Source organism: Paralichthys olivaceus, chromosome 23 (assembly GCF_024713975.1).
Source record: "Paralichthys olivaceus isolate ysfri-2021 chromosome 23, ASM2471397v2, whole genome shotgun sequence".
Lineage (NCBI taxonomy): Eukaryota > Metazoa > Chordata > Actinopteri > Pleuronectiformes > Paralichthyidae > Paralichthys > Paralichthys olivaceus.
Genome location: NC_091115.1, coordinates 12228188 through 12249044, shown reverse-complemented (window position 1 = coordinate 12249044; position 20857 = coordinate 12228188). Strand labels below are relative to the sequence as shown.

At 44.4% G+C, this 20857-nt stretch overlaps 1 protein-coding gene across 15 annotated transcripts in view; it reads left to right on the top strand.

The window, feature by feature from the left end:
- Nucleotides 1-20857, top strand: part of sox5 (SRY-box transcription factor 5) — a 222283-nt gene that overhangs the window by 190480 nt on the left and 10946 nt on the right. For 5 of the 15 annotated variants that reach the window (XM_069520277.1, XM_069520275.1, XM_069520271.1 and 2 more), the window contains 4 exons: nucleotides 2456-2582; nucleotides 5637-5731; nucleotides 12523-12687; nucleotides 18342-18531. In XM_069520277.1, coding sequence (XP_069376378.1) covers nucleotides 2456-2582; nucleotides 5637-5731; nucleotides 12523-12687; nucleotides 18342-18531 — 577 coding nt within the window. The remainder of the gene's footprint in view (nucleotides 1-2455; nucleotides 2583-5636; nucleotides 5732-12522; nucleotides 12688-18341; nucleotides 18532-20857) is intronic. The other 10 variants (XM_069520276.1, XM_069520280.1, XM_069520269.1 and 7 more) reach the window with 4 other exon arrangements.

Genomic DNA, 20857 nt, shown 5'->3' with positions numbered 1-20857 from the left:
CAGTATGTACATATTGCAGCTGCCACGGATTCATCCTCTTCTCCACTTCTTTCCTTTCCTTTCCTCTCCTTTCCTCTCCCCTTCTCTCCTCTCCCCTCCCCTCCCCTCCCTCCCTCCCTCCCTCCTCCTTCTCCTCCCTACGGTACATTACAGTATTGCTAGCCAGCTCCACTCCAGCATATGTCCAATTAGGCCTGAAAGGCAAAGTGGAAATGTTCTGTCTGTGATTCGTCCCCGCGGGGGTCCTGTCCAACCATTGCGCTGGAACGCCTCTCCCTTCTGATCGCGTGGCGCAGGCGGCTCAGCGGTTTATGGTTAACCAAAATGGTGGGGTAATTATTGTTTTTGGTGTAAGGGGGGAAACAGGAGCCGCTTGAAGAGAGCGCTATTCCCCCTGCGCTGTGATAGTTTGATTACAGTGCTGCTGCCTGCCGCGTGCCGACACACAGGAGCAGGGGGAGGGGGAGGAGGAGACATACACACAGAAACAAATACACATACACATAGGTATTTACAGTACACAAGCATTTATACGCCCAGGGAAACTTGAGTATTACACACACAGACAGGGGAAGCTGGGAGCGCTGCATGCTCACTCTGAGCGACAGCAGCTCTCTCTCTATTTACCTGTCTCAAACACTAACCACTTCAAGTGCCCACATCACTGAGATATTACCAGTTTGTGTCGTGGCACCGCCGCATTCCTTATGATTGTGGAGCCATTTCCAGCCATTTCCATCAATCCAGATCAATTTTCCACATCAACCAGCTTTTACCTGCTTATTGTCCTATTCAGCTATTACCTCTCTGGCCTCCTGGCAAAATAAGAGGAAGAAAGGGGAGAGGCAAGATGAGCTGAAAAGAGGGAACAAAGTGGTGTGCAACCCGGGAGTATAGGTCAAAGGCCTAAAGACCCCTATCAGGGATTTGATTTAAAGGGGCACACCGTCATTGTAACGCATGCAGTTAGTTTAATCGTCATGAGAAGGGTTAGTCAGCCTGTTAGACCAATTTTCTGCTCACATGAGAAATTTAGAAGTTGATTTTGTCCACTTCGACACGTGAGTATCAGATTTGGTTTTAACTACGGCACAGGAAGGAAAAAATAATTATTATGCCAGTAGAGGTTTTAATATCAGGACATAAACTGAAAACATGGCTGCAAACAATCACGGGACAAACGACAAAGCTTGTCCCTCAAGCCAGCACAGGTGGACTCCTATTACTTTTAGTAAGTCTGTTTCAAACACCTGTTTTTATGGCATTTTTTAATCTTAATGTCTCGCAGAACTGAAAACATAAAAGTCTGAAAAACTACCTGAACATTTCATGAAAAAGTTTTAAGCAGAAGTGCAGTAGTGATGAAACAGATTTGTTCAATAAGTGATTACATTTTACAGGTGTAGGCGCAGCATTGTTGTACTGCATGTTCAAACATTAAAAAGTAAATGGTGCCAATTGGAAACACCACATTATATCTTGATAAATCAAACTTAATAAATTGAAAGAAAGATACAGGGAATAGTTGACCTATAGAGCTAAAGAGTAACTGAGGCTCAATTGATTATGTGATGTCAGAATGTTTCCCACGAGTTTATGGAGAAACGTTGTTTCTTCATCATACCAGAATTACAGCTTTACAGTACAGTAAATATAAGATCCATTCTCTACCTCCTCCTCCTCCTCCTCCTCCTCTCACCTTTTCCACTCTCCCTCTCCTTCTCGCTTCCTCTCCTCATCCCTTCATGTCTTTTTCCCTTTTCAAACTGTCAGTCAGTCCATCACACGCAAGTCTTTGTGTGTTGTTTTTGGCAGAACGCTGTTTAGTGCAACCATCTGTCTCCTACTTTTCTCTCTTTCTGTCTCCCTCTCTCTCTCTCCGTCTCTCTCTCCCCCTCTCCTGTCATCCCTGCCAAAGCCACCCATCGGAGGAGCTTTTTTCTGCATCTCCTTTTAAAATCCTGGAAACCTTGTGAAGTCGTATGGCTCACTGCCGACGCGCACAGAGCGGATTGCGTCTGCGAGTGTGTGTGTGTTTGGGTTGTTTGGGGAGAAGGAAGGGGTTTTGGGGGGGGAGGGTTTGATGTGGGGAGATGGGAGAGAACATCATCATCCAAATAAAGGAAGAGGCCAGCTGTTGTGAGAGGAGAGTGAACTGTCCTTGTGATTCGCTTTTTGTCTTTGAATCAAAGAGGTGGAGTGTGTGTGTGTGTGTGAGAGAGAGAGAGATAGAGAGAGTTACTTTATCAATGTCTTTTCAGACTTATGTCATGTGTGCGTATTCAGCAAATGTCTATGGATGGTTATTCAAAGAGATGTCAAATGTGCTCATGTTTTCTTTCCCCTTTCCCTCCTTTCTTCCTCTTCTTCTTCCTTCCCTCCATCTACCCATCCTTCCTTGCTGCCTTTCACCCCCACCTCTACCCTCCACCCCCGCCTCTCCCACCTTCATCAGCAGGTTCAGGGCCAGCTCCCTCCGCTGATGATTCCTGTCTTTCCCCCAGACCAGAGGACCCTGGCGGCTGCCGCAGCCCAGCAAGGCTTCCTCATGCCCCCTGGCTTCAACTACAAGCCTGGCTGCAGTGAGTAACAACCATGCACAATCACACACCACACACACTTGTGTGCACTGACATTCGTTAGTAGGTGCAACTTGTGGAGTCAAAGAGGTTTTTGTGTACGGTTTTTCAAATGTTTTTCACCAGGCAAGGTAGAGTGTGACCGTTTTCCCACACAAGGACTCGGACTGTTTCCCAAAAGACAAGCTCTCCCCTACAACAACAGCTCTCTCTCTCTTAATAGAAAAACCAGTCAAAATACACCCTTCCTGTTTACACTCTCCACCTCTTTCTCTTTCTCTTCCTCTCTCTCTCAGTCTTTTTGGCTCCTTCCTTTTGTCTTGTCTATTTTTGATGTATAAAACAAGAAAATGCAGGACATGTTTATTTTTTTTTTTGGCTATCAAGCTCCGGCTGTGTGGCAATGTGTTGTTTACCATGAGAGACAGAAAGAAGAGAGGGAGAGGGAGAGAGAGAAAGAGAGAGAGAGGGTCTGTGCTTGCCAGGGGATGCTGGGAATAAATGCACAGTGGGGGGGGTGGTAATGTGACCTGCCCCAGGTTCTCCTCACATTAACACAGGACGCAGCCAGAACATGTTTCCAACACAGCCCACACACACACACACACACAAACTTCCAGGCAGCTAGAGATGGTTTTGTGATTTTAAGAACACAAAAGAAAAAAAAAACTCAGACGCAGATCTGTGAGCATGCACTGAAACTCAAGCTCGTGCACATTCGTGTCCCCCCTCCTCCTCCACTCCCTTCGAGTTTCACAGCTTCCCAAACAAGTCCACTCAATTTTAATTAGTGCCATCTTCACCCATGCCCACTACCCACGTAAATACCCTGTCAAGTGGTGGGCTTGTCTTTTCACTGCCTCGGCCAACTCCAACCGGACTGGCACGCAGCGCCAGGCTGAGCCGCCCCTGAGAAAACTCTCTGGCAACTTTCAAAGTCGATGAGATGTAGTTGTTTGGTGTTTAGTTTGGTGCCGCGGCTCTAAATAGGACATGTGTAGCATTGTGCTCTGACATATTCTCACGGCACTTCATAGCTTTGAAGATGAGAATAGATTTTATCTGCACAGTATGGACTTCTGTGTGCTGAGTCGCTGTCGGGTTGAAACACTTGTTGAACAGTAACACTTGTTCTGTTCAAGCTTCTAACACAACATGTTACAGCTAAAGATAATGCCTCAGTGCTTTTGCCAGGACTTTCTATAATTTACATTTAAATCTAAACTTGTGCAAAACGGACCTGCATTTTGATTTATGACATGACAGCTGATTTGGAAGTTACTTCTTTGTAAAATAAACTAAAAAGTAAATATGAAATATATTCACAGCACAGCTCTCAGTTACTGAAGACAACGTTTTAGTGATGTTTATGCATAAAATGTTATTCCACATATGGCCTTTGCAGTGCTGAGGTTTGTTGTGAAGATGATAAAATGCTGGAATGGACCTTTAAATGCATTAAGTCAGGAAGCTGAGGGACTCAAGATTAGAAGAAGATAAAGAATCAACTAAGCTTTATGTATTAAATTAGTGCAATGCCCCTCCAAGTTATTTTAAAAATCTAAATTTGTGCATAAATCCACATTAAAGTAACACTGGTTAAATTTTTGCATCTTGCTTCTCTCTTTCTTGCCTCGATCCATCTCCCTCTTTCTGCGTTTGTCAGTGAGAAATTTCGGCCCGTCCACCGATGTCCCCCTGTCCCCAAGCCAAGAGCAACATGTTTGCTTTCCTCCGTCCTTCTCCCTTTTGTTACAGCGACCCCCAGGAGGAGCATAAATATCCACCGGCCTCATGTTTGTCCAATTGAGCTGCAAAGAGAAGAGACCCCATCTCCTAGAATACACAGTCCTGAAATAATTCTCTAATTCCTCCTGCCCACCCCCTCCCTTGCTGGAGAAAAGAATGTCTCAGCTTCCCTTTTTTTTATTTTTATAGTTATATATGGGAAAGTATGTCGGAAAGACAGTCTGGCTCATGCAAACGCACACGCACACGCCTACATGGGTGCACACACGCACAATAGAGGGTCCTGCCAGGGCAAGGAGGCTGAGCACTGCACAGAAAGTCCAGGTCAGAAATGCAAGGTCAGGTCCTGTGAACATTCCCAAGTTTTCTCCACGAAGAGAGAAGTTTCCTCAGCATGACGTCGGTAGAAAAAGCTGCTTGGTGGATATGTTTGTATGCAAAGCTGTCAGCAGGCACATTCTAAATTTTAGCAAGTATGACCATAATTAGGTTCAGTATTCTCTCCTCACCTCCTCCTCTCTTTTCTCCTCTCCTCTCCTCCAATTCTTCTCTTCTCTATTCTCCTCTTGTCTCATCTCATCTCCTCACTTTTGTCCTCTCCTCTCCTCATCCCTGACCTTTCTCCCCCTCCCTTTTCCTCCCTCTCTCTCTGTGAGTAATTACAACACGGCCTATCTGCACCTGGTCACTAATAATCCGCACCCTTCCCTGCACTTCTGTCATCTCTACCTCTGCCCTGTCCATCTGTCTATCTCTTGATTTATCATTCCTGACAGAGGGGTGAGGAGAAGGAGGTGCAGAGTAAGTTGTGAAGAGAGAAAGATGACAAGAAAGACACGAGGAGAGAGAAAGTGGGAGATCGGCGACAAGAGAGGAAAGCAGCCCTCTCCCCACAAAACAGAAGAAGAGACAGTTGAGAGTAGAGAGGAAAAAAAGGGAGAGGAGAGAGCAGTGATGGCGGCTCTTAATTACGGCGCTTGGGCCAGCTTTATCAGAATCCCCTCACCTCACTGCTCTTTGTCAGGGGGTATTAAGGAGGAGGACATACAATCAGGCTTTTCATTAAGGCGCTACCGGCAGTGCACACAAAGGACGGCTTTAACAGCTGCGGAGGGGGACTCAGGTGGTGGTGGTGGTGTGAGGGGGCGAGAAACGAGAGGGGTGAGGTTAAGAGGGGGGGGGATGCACAGAGAGGAAAAAGGAGATTCAAAAAGAGAGGGAGAGAGGAGAAATGAAGGACTTTATGAAGGGGGCACTGGTGTGTAAAAATTGCGAACATGCTAAAACGTGATATTCTCTTTTCTTCAGGTGACCCCTACCCTCTTCAGCTCATCCCCACAACAATGGCTGCTGCTGCTGCTGCTGCTGCTGCCACACCCGGCCTGGGACCCCTACAGCTCCAGGTAAAATAACATATGACAGAGCAAAAGAGACTTTGAAAAAAAAAACATGCTGTTTTCCTTTGCACTTGGGTGGTCCGATTGGGAATAAATCCCCCTCACCCCTGACGGTGCTGACACCACACTGCTGCCCAACCTGCAACACAGGACCACAAACACAGCCACAGGGGTGGATACAGAGCTGTCACTTTCAGCCAAAGTGTGGACAGGAGAGCGATCTCCTAAAAACATGATCTCCACGATCAGAGCTCAGAAATCACATAGAAATGACAAGTGTAACTCTAGCCTTCAGCTACGACCCGAGACAGGAAGTAGATGCGGCTGATGTAGTCACAGTCGGAGCGGAAGTGGGAGTGTGAAGTGTGATCAGAGTTATGTTTACATGTTGTCCCAACTCTTCAAAAACACTTAAACACACCAAAAAGAAGATTTTCTTCTGACCAAAATAGTAGAACAGTTTGGTCAACAGAAGTTACATTATTCAACAAAAACGTGATTTGATAACATACAGTAAAGGCATGAATGGAGACCAATGGGAAAACACATTAATGAATATAAAATCCTGGTGAGTTTACAATAGAGTGGTCCACAAGTCAGTGTCCCTAAATTGTTCCTCTTGTAAGTGTAAAATAATTTCTATAAACATATTCTGCATGTGAATATGCATAGTCTGTGATATATTATTTTTAAAGGGCCAGTCCACATGCATGTGTACTCTTTGAGTATGATAAAGTGTCTGCTACACAAATAAAGGAAACAAGAAAGCAGAGAAGAGACGATTCAGACAAAATCATAGACACGATCATCGAAAGTCAACATCTGTTTTTCCACTTATCAAGATGAGTCTGACTTTGCTCCCCTCTATGTCTGCATGTTTAGAATAAGTGGCCGATCGCTCTGTATAATCCTGACCTCCCCCAACCACCGCTTGTATGCTCGCTATCTCCCACTGACCCCCGTACACCTATAAAGCCCACAGACTAGACCCCACATACAGTACTTCCACTCTGATCCACATAGGCTTTGGGGGGTCCTTTTCTATCTGGGGTTAAGAGCCTGCTCTGGCGCCCTTTGAAACACATTCACCTCTGCAGGTGCTGGCAGTCACTTTGACACATATATCATAAAACTTACCACACATACACACACACTCACACACCTAAGAGAAACAGCTGCATCTCTTTCACTTACTGTTGACACTTACAGAGGGGATGATGGGAAAATATGGGTTAAAGGTGAAGCAGTGTGTGTGTAATACATTTGCACCTGTCAGCCACATATGCTAGACACTATGGGGAGAATAGAGCAGCTATCACGGAGAATGGACCCCTCTGTCGTCACTGTTTTCATTATCACTCGCATGTGTGCGTGTGTGTGTGTGTGTGTGTTCCGACCGAGAATAATGTCCTCTGTGCTGGTATTACTGTTCCAATCTAGCTGTCCATATGTTCAGACTCACTCAAAATCTCCAGTTGCTTTGTCCACCTTGCAATTGGATTTTTTTAAACCAGCAGGGAGGGGTGAGAGGACACACAAAGTGCAAAAACACATCTCACTAGCAGATTTCTTTCTTACAATCCTCCCGGAAAAAAACACACACACACACGTCCGCACACACGCTCACTCACACACACTCACACACACAGTCACACTTCAAGATTAAGGCTTTGTCCGAAAGAAACGGATTTGCCTGGGCTGACACAAGTACAGATGTCTCAATGTGGACGGATTTCCTTTGGGATCGCCTCTGCGCCCTCATTTGATAAGGGGGTGTTTATGTTGCCCTAGACTAGACATGACAGTGAGCCGGGCCGCAGGTCACCACGGCAACACATAGGTTTGATAAGAGGACACAAGTGAACCCACTTAGCTGAGATACACACACAGATATGGAGAATTAAAAAATTTGGAAACGGTACACATACACACATAACCATCACAGTATATGTGAACACACCACATTGTACACATTGTGTCATACAGCTATATGAAACACAGAGTAAATCCATATGTTCTTAATTTCAGTGTGAGTTTTGATCAATAAATGTCCTGTCCCTCAAGAGTGTACATGCTAAAAATAGCTGATAAAACAAGTGTATATTTCTAAATTAGTAACTTTTTAGAGGATTCTGACATTACACCATTAACCATTTTGCACATTCCAGTCTTTAACTTGACAGTTTCCTTGGTAAACTGCTGATATAAGGAAAGAAATTTGGGAGATTTTTTCTTAGATTACGCTGCATTAAAACTGTCTGTATAGAAAGAGAGAGGACTTAGAGAGAAACTCTCAATAGCGTGGCTTTGAGTTAAGTGCTGTTCTTAGAAACATGTATTAATCTCTCAATGATTTAAAGCTCTTTCTATGTTTGAAACATCCTCCATAGAAATCTGCAGAGTAGCTCGCACAGTCAATGGGAGCTTAACACACAATCCTCCGCAGAAGGTTTTCAAGGCAACGGACGCTTTGGAGTGTACAAGGTTGGCATTTAGCATCTTAATCTGGGGGATGAGAGTGACATTGTGCATTAGAGCATGTTAATCTGGCTCCCTATTGACCCTTGATATCATTGATATCATCCATGTCACACAAATGGACTGAGGACAGACAGAGCTCCGGGAAAAAAAAGGAAAGAAAAATGCACTTATCCAGGCAAGATCGGCGATAAAGATGAAAAGGCAGAGGTGCCAGAGAGGTATTTAGAAGGATGATGAGTTAAAAGGATAAACAGTGAGAAAGACTGATGAGGGGTGGAGGTAAGTGGAGGAGAAAAGTGTGGATGTGTGAGAGGGGGAGAAAATGTGTGTGTGATATAAACAGGGTCAATGGCGCAGGTCAGGCATCATATGGAGAGGCAGATGTTGGAACATATTGTCCCGGATTACTGCAATGTACACCGGAGAGATGGATAGACGAACAACGGACAGGCGGGCGAGAGGGGGGAGAGGGAAAAACAAGAGAGGCAGGAACAGCTGAGAGGAGGTAAACGGGAAATCAATCGAACAACTCATTCCTCCAGAAAAACCTTATCTGGGGGAGAGAAAGAGTGTAGCGAAGTGTTTTCTGCAGGAAATTGCGTCAGTGTTTGTGGTATCTCCTTCACAGCCTTATAGACCTCGCAGAGTTGCAAGGAAATACCATTTTGTGATAGCGGCTGGGAATCGATGTGAAATCAATAGGCAGAAGAGATAGGCGGCTGTAGTTAGAGAATTCCGCTCTAACACATAATGAGAAAAGGGAAAGGGTTTTCAAAGTAAATAAATCTTAACAATCATTAATCAATGGCATATTATTGGTTTAAAAGATTAAAAGTTATCCATCTATGTGGAATGTTTTTCAAATTTAATTTATGACTTCAGTCACAAATAAGTTTCAATGAAATGAAACTTCAGTCAACTTCTCCATATGTACAGACACACATTGGATAGGATGAGAGTAGTGCAAACCGGAATAATGCAAAAATGCATTGAGAGCGCAATGATACGTACTTCATGGAAAGTAGTGTTATGTACATCCTCAGTATGTTGTAAATAGTATTTAAAAATAATAAATAATCAGTCAATGCACTAAAGAAACAAGTTGATATAGAGGTTTGACATTGTCCAATTCAACACTTGCTTCTTCTTTTTTGTCCTTCACTACCAAAACACTGCAGCTGAAGGTAAACGCAGTGAGACAGAACAGTCAGACAGACAGAACGCCGGAGAGGAATCCATTAAGATCTGTACAATAGTCCTTGTTGTCCATATAAACAAAAGAGCTCAAGCTGCCCTGAAGCGCCGCTAACTCTGACAACAAAGACCAGCCGAGATGGTAATCTGACTAAAGCTGCAGATTATTGAACAAGATTCTCTCTCTCTCTCTCACACAAACACACACACACACACAAATACACACTCACACACACCCACACACACCATCAATCGCACTAATACCGAACAATCACCTCCATGTCTTCACTCAGAGAACGCAATAGTCACACGTCACCTTCTCACCTCTTGTCAACAGAGCACAGACTGGACATGCTTACACATAAACACATTGGGGGGTGGGTGTCGTGTGACAAACTCACTGACCACTAGACCACTCACACGCACACAGAAAAAAACACATGCAGATGTGTTGGCGCTGGTGTCATATTAAGGGATTATGGACGTAAAGAGTGAGGAGCTCGTCTTAACAGTTCAAACGGACACACACACAGAGATACACAGCTCAGCAGTATGTCTGGCTAGTGAGTGACATTTCACATTCCTTCATTTCATCCTGCAACTACGATTGCATTCCCCCCTTCACTCACTCACTTGTGTGTGTGTGTGTGTGTGTGTGTGTGTGTGTGTGTGTGTGTGTGTGTGTGTGTGTGTGTGTGCCTGCGCCTGTGTGAGTTCGCTCCTCCAGTCACCCCAGGGGGCTTTGTGCTGTCACTTCCTGTTTGTTGACATGTATGTCGTTGTGGCGACGCTCTGGGCGCGCTCCACAGTGCCTCTGCCCTCTGTAATGTGTGTGTGTGTTTTTGTGTGTATGAGTGTGTGTGTGTGTATGAGTGTGTGTATGTGTGTCTGTGTGTGTGTGTCATCGCTCGCCGGCCCATTGAGCAGGCTTTGAGTGACGGGAGCTGGCCTTGTAATGGAACTCAATTCACTCCGCAAATAAAGAGGCCTTTGAACCACTGGTCCGAATATGGCAGGACACACACACACACACACACACACACACACACACACACACACCGCCTGTGGTCCACTCGCTAGGGGGTTTGGCTGGTAGGGAACGGAGGGGGGGGTGAGGGGTGTTCATGCTAGGCTGCACCACCCACCCTCACCTCCCTCCCCACCATCACTCTCTCTCCCAGGAGCCACAGTGCAGCTAATTGAAGAGAAACGGACGAGCGGAGGCTGATCTGATCTCGGCGAGCTGGTCCTCTGCAACTGCGTCCGTGTGGCTCGCCAGAGCATGACCAATCTCCTGCTGATTTCCACATCAGCAGCACACACACACACTCTCCTGCATGTACCTCAATTATCATCGTTTCCCTCTGTGTCTTTAGCAGCAGCAGACACTGTGGGCACAGGTTTCTCCCAAAGCAGGGAGAAATGTCATCAGTGCCTCAGATGAACCTAAACAGTCTCATTCATTGGAGAAGATGTTTACTTTCTTTTTTAAAAAAAATACATATTTTAAGAAGAGGCTTTGACAAAATGCTAAGCTGCAAGAGAGTTGAGAGAAGTCAAACTCGGAGAAAAGAAGTTTCTTCAACACGTGAAAGTTTCTCTTTTCTATAAACATGTTGCTTCTATGTCACGGTTGCATTGTCGCACAGTGAATGTACTCGTCGCCACATGAGTGACAGTCAGGCATGAAGGTGCTTCATATTCAAATATGAGTTTATTCCAGCACAACTACTTCTTTGTGCAAGTGTGTGCTGCCAGTTTGAATGTCTCATATTTTTGTTTCTTGTTTGTATAATAAGAGATAAATGCCTTTATTTAAGATAGCAGAGCAGAGCAGACGCTAATGTGGCTGTCAAGAGAGATAGAGAGTGGTACAAACAGTAAGGGAAAGAGAGAGAGAGAGAGAGAGAGAGAGAGAAATAGCAGTGACAGCATCTCTTCCTTGTCCATTTGCATAAACCAGCCTTTGTTTGACGCTGGTGGCCGGCAGCCAAGCGCCAACAGAAGGACGGAAGTTAAACTTCCAAAAAAAAAAAGAATGGTCCTCTTCCAGAAAAATCTTCCACCAGAAATAAATAACAATTATAACTACTCAAAAAAGAAAAAAAAACACATCAGTTACTTCTTACAAAAAACAACCATTCTGTTGCTCAGAGGAGCGAATAACAATTCTGAGAGAAACAAAAAAACGGCATCTCAGAGATTTGTATTAGCCGACATGAAAGTAGACTGAGCTTCGCAGGATGATTTCGAGGAGGAAGACATGAAGAAGACGTGTTTATGAATGTTGAAGCTCCTTCCAAGTTGTGAATATTATGTTGTGTCTGTTGCTGTGGAAATACAGGCCAGAGACTGTTTTGTGTGATACAATGGTATTGCATAAATATTCCCGAGTATGTTCACACCATAGCGGCTCAAGCCATAATGCTTCTATTTAATTGGAAATTAATTAAATACATAAATAAGAAATGTGGGTAATGTTTTTTTTTGTTTCCCTCAGCAGTTATTGAATCAGTTTATCTTTGTTTTAGACAATTTTATAGCGTTTTGGTGCGTTTTTGCATCTTATTGTCGGCGCACTTAAAACATTGTGGGGCACAAGACACTTCTGGCATGTCCCATCTGGCATGTAGCTCCACGAATTTTCCTCCCTCTCCTTCTTTCTCTCTCTCTCTCTCTCTTTCCCTCTCCATCATCACTTTTTTTCACCTTGAGCAAGTGCCGGGCTCTCCGGCGTGACCTCGATAGCCAGAATGTTTTCCCTTTCTCCCACGATGCACCTGGAGGGGACATGGCCATCTCTGGGCCTGTCAGAGAGGCTGTTAGCGCTTCTCCCATGGGGTGAGGGAGGGGGTTGACAGTGGAGTCGTCCCTCTCTGTGTCTCTCTGTCACACAAACACAAGCCCGGCCACTAATGGCCTCTTCTTCTTCTTCCAGAGCTTTTTAGCCGCCGACTTCTTTTTTGTTTGTACGCTCTCAAGTATTCATTTATTCATGTTGTCCCTTTCTTCCCCCCCCACCCCCTTCCTTCCATCTCCTTTCTTACTATCCCTGCCGCCTCCTCCCATCTTCCCCCCCTCTACCTGTCTGTCTCTCTCTCTCTCTCTCTCTTACCTTGCAGCAGTTGTATGCCGCTCAGCTGGCGGCCATGCAGGTCTCCCCGGGGGCCAAGCAGCACGGAGGCAGCCTGCAGCCCCAAGCCAACCTGGGCAGACACTCGCCACCCAGCAACACACACTCCCACAGCGACAAAGGCCGCAGCTCCCCGCAACAACACAAGTCCAAGGTAAAAAGAGAAGTGTGTGCATGTAACACAGTTTGTGTTTAATACTAGAAGTGCCAGATGAGTTTGCGAGTCAACTTTCAAACCTCTATGATCAATATAAGCTATTATTTTCCATTCCAGTTCAGTTTTTTCTAGATAAAGTATTTTCTGAAAATTCAGCTATTGTCCTGATGGTGGAATAAAGATTCTTCTATTTACTTTTTTCAAGTATTTTCAGTGCAATGAACTGCCCAACTCTTTCTTATTTTAAACATAGACAATAATCTTTCCACAAAAAAGTGGATTTCTATTTAAATCTATTCAACATTGGCAAATTCTTCCACTTTTTGTGACCTCTGCTAACTGTTCACACTCTGGCGTTCTTGGTGTTTCAACACAGACTGGGATTGTCTTTCACTGAAGTGCATGGTCTGAAAATTTGTGTCCAGGCTTGTTTGATTGTTGCATCGCTTCCCGAATCTTCTATGATGGCCACCTCCTCATATTAATGCACGCCTTGCTCCAACTAGATCCTAAATCCCACAGTCACCTCTGCAAGTCAAACACCCACAACTTTTATCATAGAACTTTAGCTGGCATGTGGTCACGGTGGACTTTAGAATGTATTGGTGTTTGTGCCGTTTTCTCGGCTGGCTGCCCAATAGGGGCGAGGGGAAGTCTTGTGCCCATTCAAGTGGAATTCTATGAATATCTGGTGGGCTGCTGAGACCCCCACTACCTTCCCCCTCCCATAAACACACACACAAGCTCACACACACACAAACACACATTACCCCTGTGACCCTTGCTGTCCTCTGTCTGCCCAAAGATCCCCCCCCCCCCCCTTGTCACACAGGTGTAGTGGTCAGTCACAAATCAACACACACACACACACACACACACACACACACGAGTGTGTGGGACAACACTATTGAGATCCCACTGAGTCTGACAATCTCACAATATCACATTACTCAAAAGTTTTTTTCTTTTTCTCATCTCTTCCCTCCTCCTTTAGTCTCCTCTCCTTTTCTTTCCTCTTGTCTCCTCTGTCCTCCTTTTGTCTCCTCTCCTCTATTCTTTTCTTCTCTCTCCTCCTTTAGTCTACTCTCATCTCCTTTAATTTCCGACTTTTCTCTTCTCCACTCTTTTCCTATTCCTTTCTTTCCACATTTCCACTTATAAATCTATTCTTTTGCTACTTGCAACTTAGTCATCCTCCATCATCAACTTGTTCTTGATCTGTACTAAATCCTGTGATCTCACAATCAAACACACACTGTTAGGACAAGCTCCTGGTCCGGATTAAAGTTCGTGGTTGACCCCAGATCTTGCACCCTTGCTTCCTTGTCCCTCAGCCCTTCCCTCCACACACACACTACCATTCCACCCCATTGACACACGTCTTATTACCATATATATGGAGTTGGGCTGACAGGCAAGTGCTGCGGCCTGTGGTGGAGGGGACGCAGGAAGCTGTAATGGACTCCCCAGTCCAGCCAACCCACACAGACCTGGACAGGCCCCATGGAGCCAAAATGGCAGATTGACCGCAGAGCTGTTTTGGTGTCACTCCTCCATGCAGTAGTTCTGTTTGTTAGGTCATGCCCCTTTCTTTTTTTCTCTGTCTTTGTCAATCTGTCAGCCTTCTTCTCCTCTTTTTGATTTCTTTCATTCAGTCTAAACACTGCAACACTCTCGCTCTTTCTCAAACTCTCTCTTTTCCTGTCTCTGTCTCTCTCTCTCTCTCTGGGTGAGTGACATGTATATTTCAAAGGTGTGCTCCCCGTGGGCTCTATCTCAGGTCTCTAGTCATTTAGAGACCTGCTGCCTGCCTCTGCTCACAGCTGTTTGGTCTCAGGCACACAACGCTTAAGTGCTTTACCCTCGGGTTAGACACAGACACACACACATGTGCAAATGCACGGGCACACACACACAGGTGTCGAACAAGATACCAACTAGAAACCATGCACCCCCTCCCCTTACACACCCACATGCACACACACAGCTATGCAAAAAAAAAAATCACTGCAGCATACATGCAGTTTTCTTCCATGCAAGAGTGCATTTTTAGGCAGGCATGCATACAGTCCAGTCGCTGACGAGCCTCACATACACACACACACACACACATTGGCGGATAGTAACTAAGTAAGTAGCGTAACTACAATTATACATTACTTTAGTATCTCGTCTTTTTTAAGACAGTGTACCTCTACTCCACCACATTTAACAGGTATAATAACATGTACATATTAATATTTATATGATATTTTTTTACTCCACTACACATGCACTTGTTATTATAACTATTATTAGATATGTATTACATATTATTATGTAATATATTATATAATAATATATAATTTATTTTGTATGTATATTAAGACGTTTAAATGAAACCCACCTCAAATAGTAGCATCACATGCTTTCTTCATGCAACAAAAATAATAAGGTAATATATTGCATAATAGATTTATATTGTATCACTCTTAGAGGAGCCAGTCTCTATACTTAATATACAATAAACCAAGATTGTATCTTTACTCAAGCTCTATTTAAATTCAAGGCTTTTAGACCTATTAAGTATTTGTACAATTGTATTACATCTTTTACTTAAAAGTCTTGTGTCTAACTGCTCACATGTACACTCACATTTGAATTTCAGATGTAGCATGCACCTGTAATGGAGACCAAAACCTCAATTTCCAACATCTGGCATAAATTGACAATATGCCAGATGCTGTCAATAGTACACACACACACACACACACACACACAGACACAGACACACAAACACACAGTGCAGACCCCTATCATCACTTAAAAAGGTTTTCGGAAGATGTTTGTGGCTTTTGGTTTGCTTTTTTTGGCTTAAATGCAATTTATGTCCGTTGATGTCCTTTTATAACCATAAAAATATAAACTAATTTGTCCTTGAGTTGATATCACGTATGAGTCAGCAATTAGAATTAGAATATTTATTTTTTATGGCCTAGTGCAGTTCAGGGGATAAAACTGTCAAAGGTAAAGTCACGTCTATGTGAATGTTGTTGACGTACTAATTTGTATTCCCCAAATACAAATTAGTAGAAAATGCAAAGCACGTTTGCATACTTGAGGAATTAGCATTTGAATCTGTGCCATATACTGTAAGACACAGTGTCATATCTGCCTCCTCTGTGTCGTCAGCTGTCTGATAGAATTAGATATGACAATATAATTAATATCCGAACAGTCACTTGTAGCTGGAAGGAAAGGAAGAGGGGAAGGAAAGAGAGACGGGAAGAGAGAAATACAGGAAGAGAGGCACATGTTAACATTTGGATGTGGACACACACTGACCAGGATAAACGACAGCAGAGCGCACACTTGTTCTGTTAATTGAACCGTCAGCCTCTGTGATAAGATGCAGAGGCCTGATGTTGCTTTCACATGTCTGCAATCACTCACACATAAACACACACACGTACATGCATTCTCTCCCTCTCTCTCTCTCTCTGTCCCTCTGGCTCTCGCTGTCGCTTTGCATGTTTTCGGCCTCAAAGCTGGAGACTGTTTCATCAGCCAAGAGAGACACAAAGCAATTGTATTAATTCGAGATTCCAAGCCTTTCAGAGGCTTTGGAGGCCTCACACACACACACACACACACACACACACACACACACACACACACACACACACACACACTGTCATGAGATTTAGAGCTTGTTGAACAATGACACACACACACACACACACACACACACACACACACACACACACACACACACACACACACAAACAAGTCGGTCCAAGCCTCTCAGCTCCACTGTCTAAACTAATTCCTCCACACTGGCATAATGCAGGTTGGCCACCTTCCCACCATAGGATTTGGCTTGGCGCAGAGAGGAAACCCCCCTACCCCATCCACTGTACAAGAGGCGGAGGCATTATCTATTTGTAATAAATATTCAAACATGTTCGCAGCCAAAGCCCACCATAGCACGGGGTCAGGATTGAGAAGATCCTGCTCAGTTTTTTTTCTCTTCCCGTCTCTCTTTTCTCTCCTCTTCTTCTTCGACCCATTGTCTCACTAAAGGCATCTTTGGGGGTCCCTCCGTCTATTTAGAAAGACCCCCCTAATGAAGGACAATCCGGTTAGGCCTCATCGCACACGAACGCACACACACACAAATTTGCGATAGCACACACACACACAAGCATGTACACATGTAGGGGCTTAATTGGAAGGGCTTAATTGAGTTGTGAGGGGCTCATAAGGCTTAGTACGACTCAAGGAGTGGGAATCAGGAAAAGTCGGTCTTAATGAGTAGAGATACTGCACACACACATACAGTACTTGCTACTGTATGCTGGATTCAGCAGCAATTAGACTAATGATCCGAAAAATGAAGAAAATAATGTCTGAACTATTCAGTGGTTTGAATTTAACTATGATAGATCCACACCTGTAATGCTTAAAGTTCCCATCTAAAATCCACACATAAAGACAATTAATACATTAGTATAAGTAAAGTAAGTAAGTGAGTAAAACAAAATAACCTTAAAAATAAACAAAATGTATTCCTACAGCACACACACACACCCTGTCGTTGTGTGTCTTTATTGGCGAGCCCATTAAGCCGTCCCTCGCCCCATGTTGTGTCTGCCTTTTAATTGCGAGTTTTAATTACACAGAGTGGTCCGTGTACATCTGGTCCCTGGGCGTTCTAATTCCTTCTTTCCTGTCATGTGACCCTCGGAGGCTCCCTCTGATTGGATTAGGTCACCGGCAGGGGTGGTGTTGCCATGACGATTAACGCAATAACAGCTCCGGGCTTCATGTGGCGGTCCACATGGCGATTCATTTAGGGGACCGCAGTCTGGTACATGCATTGTTTGCCGACATTGGTTGATTTAGATGAATTATACAGATGTATGAAAACAGGGTGATAATTGAAATCATAATACATGGTTTCTACTTTAATATACAAATACTCAAAAAACGGATACTTCAGAAGAAGGTTGGGGTGTAAGTGTGTGTGTGATTTAGGCAGAAACTGCTGCTGGTCTCCTGTGTCTAATGGAGTAAGTGCTCATTGAAGTGGCAGGCAGTCCTCTGTTCTGTTTGCTGTTTGATACACCGAGACGTCACAGTGTCTTTAGTCTCTCACGGCTGTAGAGACAGTCCACTGTGTTATATTTCTCAGAGGAGTCCTGTGTTGTTTACAGACTCAGTTCAAGGTGTTTCTCCTCCTCACATGTTGGATTGTTGTTCGCATCGCTGCCCTCATTTGCATCATTTGTCACGGAGCAGTGTTATAAAGTACTACATGTTTACCGGAGTCTGCATGTAGTTTGTGTATGTGCATGTGCATGAGTCATGTTGTCTCTGGATTGTTTGACGGGTGATCAGTGGTTTGCACCAAAAGGTATGAATATTTATTTCTTGTGTGTTCTGTTAATTTGTTTCACGTATGATGAGCTGTATGGAGACGGAGGCAGTGGCATGCACCTTGTTATCTGTCCCGCCGGGCTTGCATCAGATTTGCTATGCATGAGTTTCCCCGTTTGATCCGTTCGAGTTTGTCTCGGGTGAGGGACGGTGAGGGGGTCCCTCCGGCCTCCCGCTTCAAAATTGCTACGGTGGTCACAGCAGGCGAAACTGTGCTGTTTTGGTTTTTGCAGGACAGTGAGGGTGCACAGCCACTGAACCTGTCGGCCAAGCCTAAGGCATCCGAGAGCAAGTCACCCAACTCCCCCCCAACTTCCCCACAGGTCCCTGCTGCCGCTGCTGCCAAGCTGGGCCCCGTCGGTTCCATGAAGCACAGCGTCCCCTCCAGCATCGGAGGACCACCGACCAGAGTCAGCTCAATAGGTAAATAGAATGAAATGTCCATCACACACACACACGCAGAAACTTAAGGGCTTAAGTTGTTATAACACAGTACTAAAAAAATGAAGTGCTAGCAAGATGGTCACAGACTGATCTTGTGCTTACTTTCATTCGGTCATAGCAATTGTATGTCACATGTTGCTTAAGCAATATTTACTTATGTTGAGGGCATTGCAAAGGTAGCTGCCTCAATGTACCTCTTTTTTCTCACCAAAATACCTCTAGCTGTCATATACACGAGTGGCGCAAAACAATGCGAAAAATGAAAGCGATGGAGTGTTAAACACAAAAATAGCAACTATTAATTCAACATACATTTTTGATCCTCATGAAAATGTTTAGGTTAACTAATATTATTATTAGAAGTAGTGTAAGTAGTAGTTGTAGTAGAAACAATAGGAATAAAAACCTATGATAATAATAAACCTTATAAAAAGTGTTTTTATTTATATGTACATCTTTAAGGAAGACAGTGATACTTCTGCTGGTAGTGGCAAAGTGGAGAATAGTGTTCTCCTCGTTCTCCTCCATGTTGCCCGTGCCAGTACTATAATCATACCCAGCCATATGCACACATGCATAAAATACGACACAAACAAATCACTATTTTTTGTACTCTTAATCCATTTTTCACGCAACACTGATAGTTCAAATATTACACATATGTAACAGGCTATAATTAGTGTGTTTGTGTTTTTGTTCCATGTCGCTGTTTGCCTCGGGGCTGCTTCATTGTTATGTGTTTATTAGTGATTGAAAGAGACAGAGAGACATAGGAGAGATAGAGAGGGAGAGAGAGAGCAAGAGAGAGAGAGATGGGGATTAGCACTTTTTTTTTCCAAGCGATGAAGCGAGGGGGAATAATAAAGAGAGGAGCACATGACAGACAGGAGGTATCACCAATGAGATTAGACAAGCCTCTTACATGAGCCAGGACAGCGCAAACACCCAGCATTAATGACACAATGACAGCACACACACACAAAGCCTCACACACACACACACACACACACACACACACAAACACAATCCCACCTCCTCCTCCTATGCAATAGGCAGTTAGTCATTTTTTTCTGACTTCTTGGCTAATCTCACTGTTTTTCAACACATCGGCGGATTTAATATCAGATTAGTGGATTTGCAGTCCCAGATGTTTTTTGTTCAGAAAAATGGATTACAGTGTTTAAAGTTTGTGTGTGATCCCTGCGGAATTATTTGTGTGTGGATACCAGTGTGTTTTTGTGTTGCACATCCAAGTCATGTCATAGGAACACAAAGGTCCCATCTGTTGCCACTGAGTTTACTCAGGCAGGCACCAGCACTTGTTATTATGGTTCATAGTCATATTAGGAATCTTTTTACAAGTTCAGAGGGAGATAGAGGGGGCGGACAAATTGGAAAAGAGTCTAGAGGCGGTCGTTTGATATGGGAGTGAGCGTGTGTTCAGGTTATTTAAATTAAGGCAGGAACAGACGGACAGACACACATGCATCCATCCATCCATCCATCCACTCAAACAAAACTGAAGGGCTGTCAGCGTCTGCAACCTCTGCCACAATCATACATTTGTTTTTTGTCCCTCATCTGTGTTTCTGTGGTGAAAATGTTTTGCGCCTGTCTGGAGAGATTTGGTGCCCAGAGACTAAACTTGTGTGTGGGGGGTGAGAAGAGAGAAGGAGAGAGACCCCCTCCCCTTCTATCTGGGTCACATTCACTTGTCTGGATGGTCTGCATTGCTGTCAGTCTGAGAGCGACTCGTACACAAGAATATATCGGTCCCCCTCCCTCTCTTTTGACACCAGATTAAAATTGACTGCCACCCGATTCCATCGCCTGCTCTCCTCTCCCTCCTCTGTTCTCCCCGCCCCCCCTTTTCGGCCCCCGCTCACATCCAGATTTTCCGGTTATGACTTCTGAAAGAGTTCACGGCTCTGTCATTACCAATCTGAAGCTGGTAATCTGGCCTGAGATGGCATTAGCGGTGCGGATTAGCGCAGATAAAGGCCCCATAAACCAGCCACGGCTCTTTGTTAAGAGCTAACACGGCTGATAGAGAGAGCGATAGCAGTGCACACAGTCACTCACAAACACACACTGCAGTCAGGGCAGATACCTCGGATGCCTCATCCTAAACTGCGAAAATAATACAAGTAATAGGTGGCAGGAGATCTGATCTTTGTCGGGTGGCAGGGCAGATGTTCTCTGGTGGGGAAATTAGCAGGACTTTTTAGCCTTAATAAGAGTCATCTGGTCACCTCAAAGTAGAACAGTGACTGTTCAGATGAGAGGAGGCAGAGGTGTGTGTGTG